The following is a 13347-nucleotide window of genomic DNA, read 5'->3' on the forward strand; positions in this document are numbered from 1 at the left end:
GGATTTAGAGTAGAAGGTAAGTGTGCCATTGCTTATCTTTCCTACCTTCATCTAAAAAAATTGAAATAGTATCAGTTGTAGACTAGATTAGCTTCGGAGGCAATTTGCTTGTTTCACCTTGTCTCCCTCCATTACAACCCTGTTCTGCTCTCAGGTCGCCCATCGGTTCAGGGAACTGATGACTTTATTTCACACGGCTTGTGATGTCAGCTCAGAGGATGAAGAAGATGGAATGAGCACCAGCAACACTGACCAGCTTTCTGACAAAGACCCAGTCCTCTCTGAGGAAGAGCAGGAGGAGCAAGGCTTTTGAAAGCGTGAGCCAGTACTACTGAAGGGGAATGGAGATGGCTGGGCAATCTTGTTTGCATATGGCTCCAAAGAACTCCATCTGACCCCCACCTCCCGCATCAAACTTGAAGTCACCTCAAAAGATCCCCCCTTCCATAAAAAAGTGGGGTCTGCTGTGTGATGGAAGTCATGTAGGCTGCACTTGTTATTGAATAATGGCTGGTGTAAATATTTTAAATAGTAGGAAAAATATGTACATTCTCTCTTTGTGCTGCTTCTGAGTGAATATTTATTGTGGCAGTTGTATTTTAAGGAATAAAAAGTAATTCCTGTTGTAGAAGATGAAGAGCACCTTCTTACCTCTGTGCACAGAATCTTTCAGGTTACTGCAAGCCTGAAGGTCAGGCAGATGACTTTTTTGAAAATACCTTGAGCTTAACAGCCGTAGTAGCACAAGACATGATGCATAATGGAGGAGACTGTATTAGGGGATTTATTGTTTTTATAAATGTGTGCAAGGGCTAGTAGATGTTTTCCTGTTCAAAGGCACTGCAGAAAATACGCACACACTCAGTCCGTCTCATCCTCCGAATCTGCTGCTGAGCCCCCGCTCTCTTTGTAACAGTGAGACAGTGTCCTCAGCTGCTCCAGAGCTTCCTCAAAGTCATCCATTTCAACTCCAACCGAGAAAAAGCTTGCCCATCGCCGGACGTCAACTTGGCGCAGCTCTTCGTAGAAACTGCCAAGGGTTTTACGCAGGATAGCCAAGGACTGGAGGGCTCCGAAGACAGGGATACTTTCAACAGCTGTGTAGGAGAGAATGAAAGGATTTGAGAAAACCCATTCTGACTGCAGCAGTGCCAGAGCACCTTTGTGTCTACTGCCCCCGTAGCCTTGTTAATGGTGCAGCATAACCCATCTTCCAAATGAGGCTGGTGCCCCCCCCCCAACTCTTGCCTTGTGCTAGTGCAGAAGGGAGAGAGAGATAATACCAGCAAGCCTTGCTTCACTGGGACAACGCTGGCCTATTGAGAATCAATGTTTCTACAACACAGTGGTGGGAAAGTGACGGAAAACATTAAACGGGAAGTACTTGGCTAGTCACTGAATTAGCTTCTTGCCAAACTTGCTGCACATATGATCTATGCAAGCCCTTCCCAGCCTCATGCCCTCCAGACTAACCCCAAGGGGTGAGGGGGAGCTGTCGTCCAACACATGGAGGGCCACACTCGTCCTATGCACATGCCCCAATCAATCAGGGATCAATCACATATTAGAAGCACAGGGGTATAAAGAAGGGTTGAATAACTTGTCGGGCTCTAACCCCCATCAGCCCCAGGCAGTAGGGCAAATGGTCAAGGATGAGGGGAGCTGCAGTTCAGCAACAGGAAGGCCACAGGCTCCTGAGCCCTGAGCTATGCCAACTGGCAGTGATGGGCCATGGTCCCTTTTTAAACTGGAACTGCTGGGAATTGAAAGTGGGAGCCGCTCTCTGTAAAACTTCTACTGAACTGGGAGGAGAGGACAAATACTTAGGCCCCTACCCATCATCCAGGAACTTCCACATTGCAGCCCTGACCCAGTTTATGTAGAAGCAAGTCTTTCTGAGTACAGTGGAGCTGACTTCTGCAGTAAGTGGGGTCAGGAGTGCAGCCACAGTAAAAGTGCCAAGATAGTTTCAAGTGGGTTTCTAACACGTTACCTCGCAGAACTCCACATTCCCACTTTTCTTTACCCCTCACCACAAAAGTTATAATGGGCCAAACACAAACCTGAGACTTCACATTCTAACCTGAGTGAGCACCTGCTTCTACTGCATTATCCAGAGCCCAGGCTTCTTACCTGCTGAAGCGCTTGAAGGTTTCTCCAAGAGGAATCCATGCTTGTTGAGGAGAGGAGAGAAGAACTGGGGGTAGGGAGCGAGCAGCTTGCAAGGGCCTCGAAGTAAGTGTGATGTGCTGTTCCGCAAGCACAAAACAAGCATTAGGGACAGAAGCCCGGTCACCACCTTTCTGATACCCCCCACCTTTCCTGTTTCACTAACCTCAAGGTTCTGGGGGAGACGGTGTACAAGTAGCGGGCCAACACCTCCTGTCCAGTCTCACACATGTGGAGGACAGACTTTGGCTCAGTGCCTGAAGGGGAATTGCTACAAGAGACGCAAAATGGGGAATGGGTCAAGGCTGCAGGGATGTGTATGTGTGTTTGTACTAAAGTCATCTGCATAGCTCTGCAAAAAGTGAGAGGAGTAACCCACTCTAGGCCACTCCCCTGCCTCCACTGCCACCCACCCAAACCTCTTACCTGACTTGGTGCTCCTTGCCGATTCCTCTCAGCACAACAGACTGAGCGAAGCAGTGGCTCTCTCTTTGCTCGCCACAGGAAGACAGTGGGCTCCAGGGCATGGCAGGCTGCTGGTTGCACAGAGCATCAGGAAGGGACTGCTCTTGTGCCACAGGAAATGGTACAGCTGCTACTGCAGCTGCTACCTGGAAGAGGAGGCATACAATGATCACCAGCAGATGTAGGACCAGAAGGGACTGACTTCTCCAAAGCCCAGGTTACCCCAAAGTGCTGTGTACCAGAACAAGTAAAAATGCCAGAAGCAACCAAGGTGCGCCACAAGAGTGGGACTCCAGCAAGTGGGCCAGATGATGCTCGAAAAGGAAAGAAAAACCCAACTTGGAAAAAAGTGTGAGTTTTAAAAGCCATTAAGCTTTTTTGCACACACAGCAAAACAAGAAATAAACTGGTTTCACTGCTTTCAGTGCACTGACTGGTCAAAATTGGGGCCTAATTATGAAGCAAAACTATGATCTGGCAGATTTCCCCAAAAGGAAGTTCTGATGGGGGTGAAATTTCATCCCTGCCGGTATCTGATGGCCCACAGGGAGGATTCTCTTTCCAAATATGTCACTATTAATGCAGTTAAATTCCTATTTTAAAAGACTTTGTATGCAGAAGGTGCCAGGTTTCATCCCTGGCGTCTCCAGGTAGGGCTGGAGAAAGACTCCCTGCCTGAAACCCTGGAGAGCTGCTGCCAGTCAGGGTTGACAACACTGAGTGAGCCAGATAGTCCAAATTGGTATAAGCCATAACAGCTAATCCAGACAAACTAGTGCTGGAACGTTTAAGGCACTTAGTAACTGAGTGCACACTCCTGGTCCTGATGGAAGCTGTTCTCATTTTACATTAGAAATCCTGCGACTTCCAACCATGCTTTTGAGCGATTGAAGGGTTGGCTAGGGAAATGGCAGGAGTTCAAAGAGAATCACGTAGTACCTTCCGCCCAGAGAAATTCAGGGCCTCAGCAAGATGTGACATGGAGATGGCTGACGCCTGGAGCCGGTAGGGAACAGTGACCGTGTCCAGGGCTGTGGCGAGGATGGCACTCGTGTGATAGTCCAGTGCTGCCTGCAGAGGGTTATAAAATCAAGGCACAGTCATATCAAGGAATATCTCCTCCCCAAAGTTCCGATTTCTGCTCCCAACAGATGCTATTTGAGGCTAGTGCACTGTGCATTGCAAAAAGACAATTCTGGTGGCTGAAATTCCAGTTTGAAACTAAGGAAAAGAAGTTGAGGATCCTTAGAAGCAGGACCAGGGGAAATGAGGGAAGGTGATACAGGATGCACAAACTTCACACACAGCTCAAAGGAGTTCGTATTCCTCCATCCTCCGTGTGTGTGCGCAGGCATACCCAGGTGTCCACCTGCAGGAATACTGACCTCATAGTGCACGTATGGGAGTGTGATGGGGGGCGCTGGTCTGAGCCCCAGGCTTCCGTATAGTGACAAGGGGCAGAAGAGCGAACTGTGGCTGGAAAGATGGACCATCGCCAAGACTGTGTTCATGAGCCTGTAAAAATTCCTTTGTGGAATCTGCAAGGTGGTAGAAAAGGAGTCACACCAGAAGGGTAGTGTTGCACAAAAACAATCAGTGTGTACTTGGTGCAAGTGGGAACAGTGAGTCTGTCTTTATGCAATTTCTTTTTGTGGGGTTGGGGGGGGGGAATTGACAATGAGATTATTTATTTTCAACAGGACAAATTACAGAACATGGGACAGGCAGTCCAACAAAACAGTTCGGGAGGTGCAGGATATGGAAGGGAGAAACAGTTTGCAATTGGGGACTGGGCAGTGAGACAAAGAGAGCCCATTCTAATGAAAGTTTGCTCTAGATCCAAGTGCAGGTATTTCCAGACTAACTGTGCTAACTCCATACGCTTAGCACTTCTAAAGGATTTGTTTCAGCATTCATCAAATGGGGTTGCACCCAATGTCATTCAGAATACACCCATTGAAATTAATGGGCATTACTAAGTTAGGGCCATTAGTTTCAATAGGTCTACTCTGAGAACAAATTAGTAGACTATAACCCATAGTGAATTAGGAAATAAGAGTCCTAAGGCTACCACTTATGCATCTCTCTCTCCTGCCTTCAAATATCTAATAAGTAGGTCTTTGAGTAACTAATGAACTTTTACCTAAATATCTTATTAATGAACTGACTACACAATCTTGAAGAAGAGCTAATAGATTAATCTAAGATCTTTCTAGACATCAACTAATTAAGAATTCTGCTTGTTGTCAAAACTAAGTTACTTAATTATCATTTCCTTTCATCCTGTTTCTGATGTTTTAATGAAGTTCTTCAATAAATATTTTTGAACTGTTTTCCCACTAGATGCATTGATGTGTTTACTGAATCACATGAAAAGGAAAATCAAATCTATATATTGGTCTTGGGGTATTGTACTTTATAACGATGGCTAGAATCTTCTATGCTAGACCATGGAAAAATGCACATAAGCCAAGCTAAAAGTGATTTGATCAGGAAACTTTGGGAGCAATTCAGTATAATAAAGCTGGAATTCAGTACAGTATCCCACTATGTTAAGGGGGAATGAGGGATATCAGGAGGAGGGATAGTTTATATTATTTTATAGAGTTTTACTGTGAGAGGAATATAATATTAACTAGCTAATAAATGCTTAGGATGATCCCTGGAATGTATTTAATCATATTTATTATATTCCGTTATAAACAATTATATTCAATCAGGTCTGATTATATTTAGTCAGGTGTAAGTATATGTCCAGCTACATTTATCTTCCCAGCTTAAGCCCAGCTCTCCATCCTCTACACAACACTCGTTCTCAGTGAGGAGATCTCTGAACTGCTTTCATTCCTAACCAATAACATTTTTCAGGAGGGGAGGGAAGAGCAAAGAGTTTGCATAGAGGGGGGCATACTTACGGCTCCGTTAAGCACTGGCGTCAGCCCCCATGTCAGGACTCCCTTCCCTGCATACTCATCCTGAAGCAGCTCCGTGACCTTTGCCCCAACCCCTGAAAATCCATTGTGCAGGTCACAGAGAACCTGGAATCCCTGTGCAAGGAGGGAAGTGTGCAGATACATTGTGATCAGCGGCCAGAATTGGGGTGACCTGACAACTCAAGAGTTGGTGCCTGCACACTGCTGCAAGCCCAGGCTGTGCCACATATAATCTCAGCTGCTTCACAGCCTTCCCCATGCTGAAGGGACAAATGCCCCAGGAACCTGGGTGCTGCTGACATTCAGCATGTTAAACCTGGGTGGTGCCACATCCTGGCCAAGACACAGACACAGCTTGCCTAAGAATTACGCAGTGCTATTGAAATGGGCTGCTCTATTGCTTTTCCAGTGAGCTTGCCTCATCCCAGGGGTGGAAGGCAGGCTAGTGAGCTGGAGCATGAGACAAAAGAGAGTAGACAAAGGGATCTCTGCTCCTAACTGACCAGCACTACTCAGTGCTGAATAGCAGGATGCACCAGAGGTTTCTGGCACAGCCTCTCATCTAAGCACCAGATGGTTTCAGCCTGCAGGCCTCTCCCTGGCTGGTGTGAGGGAAAGGGAGAGAAGGGGACGAGCAGTGATGTCATGGCCGAGGGCCTGAGCAGCTTCTTCAGGAGGATCTGCTCCCTGCCGCCCGGCTCAAGTTCCAGGCCGAAGGAGGTAACTGTTATTTGCCAAGAAGTTGCCCAATATCTAAAATGCAATAACCACCTGCAAAACCCTGGAAACTGGGCCACTGTGCAGCCTCTATGGCACAGCTGTGGAAACCATGGCCTTCCAAATGCTGGACTCCAACTCCCATCAGCCCCCAGCCAGCAAGGGATGATGGGAGTTGTAGTCCAGCAACAAAAGGCCATAGATTATCCACCCCTGCTCTGGGACTAGACATGAGGGCCTGCTTTACTGCTGTTTCTCAAGTGAGCTGGCACCACCCACCCTTCTGGGCAGAACAAGAGACTATAGCAAATGCTCACCTGCAGGTAGTCACACTCTTCCACATAGAAGTGGAGCCTGTCTTCGAGCTCCTCAAGGTATGTGCCCTCTTGTAGCAGCTTCTCCCCCTGTCCAAAAGTCTCCAGCCGGCTGGAATCCCTGAAAGAAAAGTGGTAGCATCGTTCCAAAGGCACCTTCCAGAGCAGGGCAGACACTATTCTAGCCAGCATCTCCTGGCCCGCCCAGGGAAAAGGTAGCCCAGAATGCTGAGAAACATTCCTTACCCATCGTGATTGTACTGGTAGATGGTTACTATGCTACGAGGGTGCAGGTGTGTGCGGAGGAAATCCGACCAGAAGCATGTCCTGCTCTTTGAAGTCTCGTCCTGCCTCTCACGGAGCGGAGGTCTGTCTGGAAGCAGAATGGTTATCACCACCATCTATTAATTTATATACTGCTTATGTGCCAAAATGTCTTCAGAACACAGGCATTGGCTGGGTGGAAATGGCTCTATCAATTTATCAGCCTGCTCGCCAGTGGCAAGTACTTCTCTGTTATCAGGTCAGCACACCAGCACTTCCAGAAGAAGTTCTGCCCATGGGGGAGAAACCTCCTCTCTTTTATCCAACCCCCAACATAGAGAAAAGGAACCACAATTTATTTCACTTACTATTCAGGATTTTGTAGGCGGTGATAGCCATCTAGGTGTGACTTACTGCAGCAGCCCAGCAAAAGGGATTAACACCCCTTCATAGCCTATGTTTTCTGCAATTGCCAGAGGCACCCAGGGCAACCACAAATAATGGATTTGGCTAGCAAATGAAGCCAAAACTTGGAATACCTTGTGAACGGATCAGAAGCCTTCCTTAAAATACCCTTTGAAAACATATCTGCCCATTCTACCCCTGCAGGAAGCCATGCATGCAGAGCACACACACATCTTTACCACCAGGAAGGGTCCTTGGAGCAAAACCGCCACTGGGTGGTCTGTTATCCTGAAAAGAGAGAGAGACATTCTGACCAGAGACTGTGATTTAGCCATAAAGGAATCAAGAGATCCATATAGCTGCTGGTAACTCAGGAGAAGCGAACCTGTAGCCCTCCAGATGCTGGTGGACAGCTTACAAACCTGGAGCTTACTATACACCCCTCAAACCAACAGCTGTCATTAGACTTCTCTGTGAATTGGTCTAACTCTTTTAAAACCATCTAAGCTAGGGGCTATTTCTCCAGCTGCCCTTGGCATTTAACAGACAGTGGAAAGACGAGTGTTAGCAACTAATTCCAAGAAGGATTGCCAGCAACACAGGAATTTCCACCAAAGCAAAAGCGCCAGGCTTAACAACGCTGGTTCAAGGGCAGAAAAAAAACAGTGAAGCTCCAGGGGTAGAGGATATCTTACCTCCCGCCTGTTGAGGTCTGGCAGGAAAGGGTTCGCAGGGGATGGGTCTTCTTGGTGCGTCGTCAGATTTCCCTTCCTGAAAAATTGAGCCTTTTAACCACATGGTTCTGCACAAATTGCAGCAGAGATTGAAGGGGTGTATGTGGAGTGCAGAATACTGCCCTCCCCTGCTGCCTTTAAAATACAGAGGATCTAGAGTGCCACACCACTGCTGCGCCAAATCTAGCAACTGTAATTAGGCAGATTAAAACTTCTAAGACTTGGTGTCTTTGTTTGCTAGCTTTCTTCTTCCGTTCCCACCACTTCTTTCTTTTCTGTTACAGCATCTAGTCATTATGCATGTGAGCAGGGAGAATGAGATTTTTTTATCTGTCTATGGTGCTTAGTAAAGTTTCGGTTCTTTATACATGATGAATAACAAGATTTTCTGTTATTTTAACTTGTTGAATAATGTTTCCCTCACAGAAACATTGGGTTTGTTAGTTTTTCTTTCCCATCAATATTGTAGAAAATGTCTAGATGTTCATGAAATGTTGGGGAACATAGTGAACTGCTGTGAAAAGAATACCATGCCCAGCCTGACATCTCCTAGCCTCCAAAATTGTAGCAGTAACCTGTCTACAACCATAGGGACTTGAAACATTTTTTAAAAGTTGAAATCAGAAACACCAGGAGTCCATTTTGTATACTATACAATCCTCACCTCTGTGCATCAATAATGCATTGAAAGCTGTTATTAGGTTTTCCCTACAATCATTAGTAAGCCATCCTATAGATCTGATTATGCTGTGCACAGGGTAGTTGTTTATAGGTGTTTTTTTCAGGGGTGGGGAGGAACTCACCATGTCAAAGGGGTATTTGTTTTTGCATCTGCATACAGGCATCCCTCCTGCTTCAAAGAACTCAGGCTCCCTGCAGAGAAACAGAAAGTGCTGTCGCTGTGAAAGCTGCTTGTCAAGATAATAACCATGAACACCAAGTATCCCAGATCAGAAGAGAGGCCACAGGAACTGAAGCATTTCCTTTTACTTTATGCCAGGGGAGCTCTAAGGGCCAACACTCAGCCTACATAATACACACCATACATAATACACACCATGGTACACACCATACATTTAAAGCAATGGCTTTCCAACAAATAATCCTGGGCACTGTAGTTTCCCCTAGTACTACAATTCTCAGCACCCTTACCAAACTAGTTCCCAGAGTGATTTGGCGGGGGAGTAATGTGCTTTGAGTGTATGGTATGTTACGCAGTCTAGGAAGGAAATTAGCTAGAACAGCAGCTCCCAAGACCAGATACTCTCTCTTGCAAAACTGGCAAGTCCCAGGGAGATTAGAAAACTTATACAGTGGGGACAGGTGTTTAATTGCATTGTGTTTCCAGTACACCACTTACAGATGACTGTGAAGTGGTATACACACACTATTTAAATATATAAATAAAGCCAGCCAGTCTGACCAGTCACTAAATTTATTGGTCTTGTGGCTATCTATTGGAACCTAGCCTACCTTACAGGGTTGTTACAAGGATAAAAGGGGTGGGTACTCCATACATTGCCCCCTGATCTCCTTGCAGGAAGGGTGGGCTAAAATAAATAAATACCAGCAATAACAACAGCAACAAGTAGGCAGAAACTGCAATTTCCACTCGCTGTCTGCTTTCATCAAATGGGCTGGGCTGCTTCTCCTTGCTTACAGAAACGATTGGTTGTACCTGCCTTGTGAGGGACTGTCACAGGACCATCTGCTCTGGGAGCAAGTGTCAGCAAGATCTCGGCTGCAACAGGAGTGACAATCAGCGGGCAAATTTCGGCTAGACCCTCAGAGGCCAAGGTCCCAACCTGAAAGGTTGGTAGTGTCTGGCATTTCCAGGAAGGCTGGGCCACCAGGATATTTCTCGGAGTACTGCCAAGGCCTGTAGCTATGTGGCAGTGGCGTAGCGTGGGGGGTGCAGGGGGGGCCGGCTGCACCGGGCGCAACATCTGGGGGTTAGGGTTAGGGGGCACAAATCCACGGGTTAGGGGGCGCAAATTACTTGCCTTGCCCCGGGTGCTGACAACCCACGCTACACCACTGCTATGTGGCTCACTTCCGCCCGAGCTGATTACAATAACTAACCTGGAATGTCTTAAGAATTTGTGCCTGAGCTCATTTCCTTTTTCTTCTTCCCTCCCCATCCATTTTTTTTCTTGTGTGTCATGCCATTTATCTGTTGTAACCCCGAGGGCAGGACTATATTCTTTTATTGATTTGTAAGCCACTTCACCAGAAGAGCAGGGTCTAAATGCTTTGAATAAAAACAAATGTACGTACATTTAAGGAATGTGGCCTGTCTGTGTTTTCCTGCTTCCAACATGTGGCTTCCAGGATGCAGAAAATGACATGAAGAAGAGGAGGGTTTGGGCTAAACTCTCCCAAAAACTATACTACACAATTCTGTATATCACCCACCTTTGAGGTCCATGAGGATGAGGCGGGGTGTGTATGTCTCTCGCCCCTGGAGAGTTCTTCCCGCTCGGAAGAGGACGTCATGGCAAATCCCTTCATCTGATTGTGCAGTTGCAGGATCCAAGCAGAATGAAGCTTCCTGGGAAGGGGGAACAAAATTTATAAAAATGCATGAAAAAAGAGTTCTAAACCAGCAAGTACTCCTTGGAGATCCCTGTGGTATACAGTATTTACTCCACTTATTTTGTAAGAGATGCTTTGAACTGGCTGAAGTAGAGGTGTAAGTCTCAGGCGGGGAGCCTGTGATCCTCCAAATATTGTTGGACAACATTATTTGGGGCTTTTAATTTAGAGCAAAGGTAAGAGGAGACATGTATACAATACTGCATGACACGGAGAAAGTGGTTAGAGAAAAGCTTTCCTCCCTCTCTTCAAAATGCTTGGGGACATCCAATGTTGGGAGACTCAGAACAGGCAAAAAATGAGGTATGTTAGCCTACAAACCCCTCCTATTTTATTCTCACAATAAGCTCAACAGAGAGAGAAACCAGCCCCAAGCTTCTACTTTACTCATAACCTCCACGTGAGGTAAGGACCCCTGACCATTAGGTCCAGTTGCGGATGACTCTGGGGTTGTGGCGCTCATCTTGCTTTATTGGCCAAGGGAGCTGGCGTACAGCTTCCGGGTCATGTGGCCAGCATGACTAAGCTGCCTCTGGCGAACCAGAACAGCGCATGGAAATGCCATTTACCTTCCCACCGGAGCAGTACCTATTTATCTACTTGCACTTTGACATGCTTTCGAACTGCTAGGTTGGCAGGAGCAGGGACCGAGCAACGGGAGCTCACCCCATCGCGGGAATTCGAACAGCCGACCTTCTGATCGGCAAGTCCTAGGCTCTGTAGTTTAACCCACAGCGCCACCCACGTCCCATCCACGTGAGGTAGGCTTCCCCCAAACCTCCTTTTATTTTGCTCAAGCAACTATCCTGCGATGTAGTCTAACCACAAATCTCCTATTTGGGACATGTTGTACCTATGAGTTCACTTTGCCCCACACCGGCCCACTCGACCTTTCTGCCGGTGGAACCAGCACTGCCACAGAGCCACACAATACTCACCCCACATTTGTAAGATGGCGGCAGCTCCCTTTTGGAACTCTGCCTATTGAGATCAAGCAGGTGCCTTCAAACAGGACTAAGAAAATAGATTTTAAAATCCTGCTGAGACAGGCCTATGCAGGTGCTTAGAAAGCTGAGGTGATTTTAACCTGTTTTAGTATTTTAATTTTGTTATGTTTTATCAGTAGGGTTGTGGTTTTTTTCTTGATTTTTATCGTTTTATGGCTTGAGGTGGCTTTTCTTTTTCATTTTTTTACGGTCAAGCGGTGTATAAATTTTGTGAAGTAAACAAATATTTTTTCCCCCTCACAGCAACCGCCCTCGGAGAAGCTGCGCAAACACGGTCGCCCCGCCCCTTCCCCGCCCGCGCGCGCGCAGCCTGCCCAATCACAGGCTTCCTCCTCTGACATTACCTGAAGCCCCCACCAGTGGGCTCCGACGCTCCCCGCGTAGTGGCCCAACTGGAGCGTCACCACCTCGCGGGCCCCCGACATCCCCCAACTGCCAATGGGAGCGGAGGGGGGAGGGGGCGGAGGACACGCAGAGCGGCCGTTAGGGAGCAGCGGCGGGCGGATGGGAAAGTGCGCACGCGCCGGAGCGAGTCGCGAGGCGGTTTACAAGTCGGCGACGGCACCGCGGACGTTGCGCGCATCTCCGCGGGGAACCCCACCCCTTCCGCTCTCCTATTGGCTCAGGCGTGCCACCCAATTGCCTGCCGGTTTGCGGTCGGCGCGCGAGCCAGAAGGGTTCGTTACGCCGCCTTGGTCTCTCCCCCCCCATTGGCTTGGAGAACTAGGAAAGGGGGCGGAGCTGCATCGGGAGAGCCGCTCTAGGCATACCTTCGCCTGCGCAGCACCAGAGGCGGTAGGAATGAAGAAATAGGACAGACAACACTTCCGGCGGAAATTTGAAAGCCGCCATATTGGCCACGGTTTTCTATGGAGGCTGGGTGATGCCGCTCTACCGCTTAGCTGGCATCTCTATGCTCCTGTAATAGTTGACGGGGAAGCAGTTTGGGGACAGCGCCACATAGATGCATTTTCACGCTGGAGGTGTCCAGAGGCGCAAATGGTGAAAGCAGGATGGAAAGAATAAGAAAATATTTTAAAAACTCTGATCCTAACGGAGCCTGCCACCCGCTGATCTCAATGACTGAGCTATTCCTCCATCTCTTTAGCTAATTTGCAGCTTGCAAATGAAAAGATATGGCACAAAAGGAAAACAAGGAGAGGAGGAAAGAGGAAAACATACAAAATGCAGGGACAAATTATTTTTATTTAGATGACTTACATACCACTATTTGCATAAGCCACACAGCCAGACTGAATGGACACAATTCACAGAGAAGACTCAAGTAAGAATACTTTCAGCAGAGGCAATGGAGCAGCTTCTCATCTAGCTACTGCAGCCTCATGGAATGACAGCTAAAATATGACTGTTGCAACAAGGAAGGGAGCTTGTCTCTCAGCAAAGCAGATGGCATGGTCCAGCTTACCATCCTACCCTCTGTAGTAGCTGGTTGGAAAGACACTGTAATAATGAGAACACTGGCCAACAGCTGGTCTCCATTTTTACAGTACACCCCAAAAAACCCAGTGATGCCCCTCTTATTTTTTCTGTCTCTACAATTTTACAAAGTAAGGGCAAAATGTGATAATTTAAACACCTGGAAAATGCTTTTTTGTTTGTTTTTTCTCTTTTGAGTTTGAGACCAGAAGTAAGAACTCCTATTAGAAAACAACAGAAATCCAGGATTTTTGGAAGCTGTGATTGGACAGCAAGGCTATCAGAGACCATGCTCTTCCTAACTCAG

General features: G+C 47.3%; 2 protein-coding genes across 3 annotated transcripts in view; one reads left to right on the plus strand and one right to left on the minus strand.

The window, feature by feature from the left end:
- Positions 1-631, plus strand: part of GON4L (gon-4 like) — a 45859-nt gene extending 45228 nt beyond the window's left edge. Inside the window, exon 32 of the mRNA XM_081173953.1 lies at positions 155-631. Coding sequence (XP_081030079.1) covers positions 155-313 — 159 coding nt within the window. The 3' untranslated portion in view covers positions 314-631. The remainder of the gene's footprint in view (positions 1-154) is intronic.
- A 137-nt stretch (positions 632-768) lies between these two features.
- MSTO1 (misato mitochondrial distribution and morphology regulator 1) lies at positions 769-12207 on the minus strand. Of its 2 annotated transcripts, none has more exons than XM_081173619.1 (14): positions 11948-12207; positions 10417-10552; positions 8805-8874; positions 7963-8038; positions 7507-7555; positions 6845-6971; positions 6602-6719; positions 5550-5681; positions 4020-4172; positions 3574-3705; positions 2596-2780; positions 2336-2440; positions 2134-2249; positions 769-1097 (listed from the first exon to the last, which is right to left on the minus strand). In XM_081173619.1, the coding sequence occupies exons 1-14, from the start codon at positions 12026-12028 to the stop codon at positions 862-864; spliced, it is 1716 nt and encodes a 571-aa protein (XP_081029745.1). In that variant the 5' UTR covers positions 12029-12207; the 3' UTR covers positions 769-861. The 2 variants fall into 2 exon arrangements, with proteins under 2 accessions (XP_081029745.1, XP_081029746.1); XM_081173620.1 differs by lacking the exon at positions 11948-12207 and adding an exon at positions 11535-11556.
- Positions 12208-13347: the final 1140 nt, after the last annotated feature.

This window comes from Podarcis bocagei, assembly GCF_964188305.1.
Source record: "Podarcis bocagei genome assembly, chromosome: 16".
Classification (NCBI taxonomy): domain Eukaryota; kingdom Metazoa; phylum Chordata; class Lepidosauria; order Squamata; family Lacertidae; genus Podarcis; species Podarcis bocagei.

What these genes read in the sequence shown, in the direction of transcription:
- MSTO1 (XM_081173619.1), bottom strand. Translation starts at nt 12,028, where the DNA reads ATGTCGGGGGCCCGCGAGGTGGTGACGCTCCAGTTGGGCCACTACGCG. An exon ending in TCCAAGGACCCTTCCTGGTG is followed by an intron (nt 6,972 to 7,506) that starts GTAAAGATGTGT and finishes TTCTGCTTCCAG; the next exon opens with ACAGACCTCCGCTCCGTGAG. An exon ending in GTCTCCCCCAGAACCTTGAG is followed by an intron (nt 2,250 to 2,335) that starts GTTAGTGAAACA and finishes CTTGCGGAACAG; the next exon opens with CACATCACACTTACTTCGAG.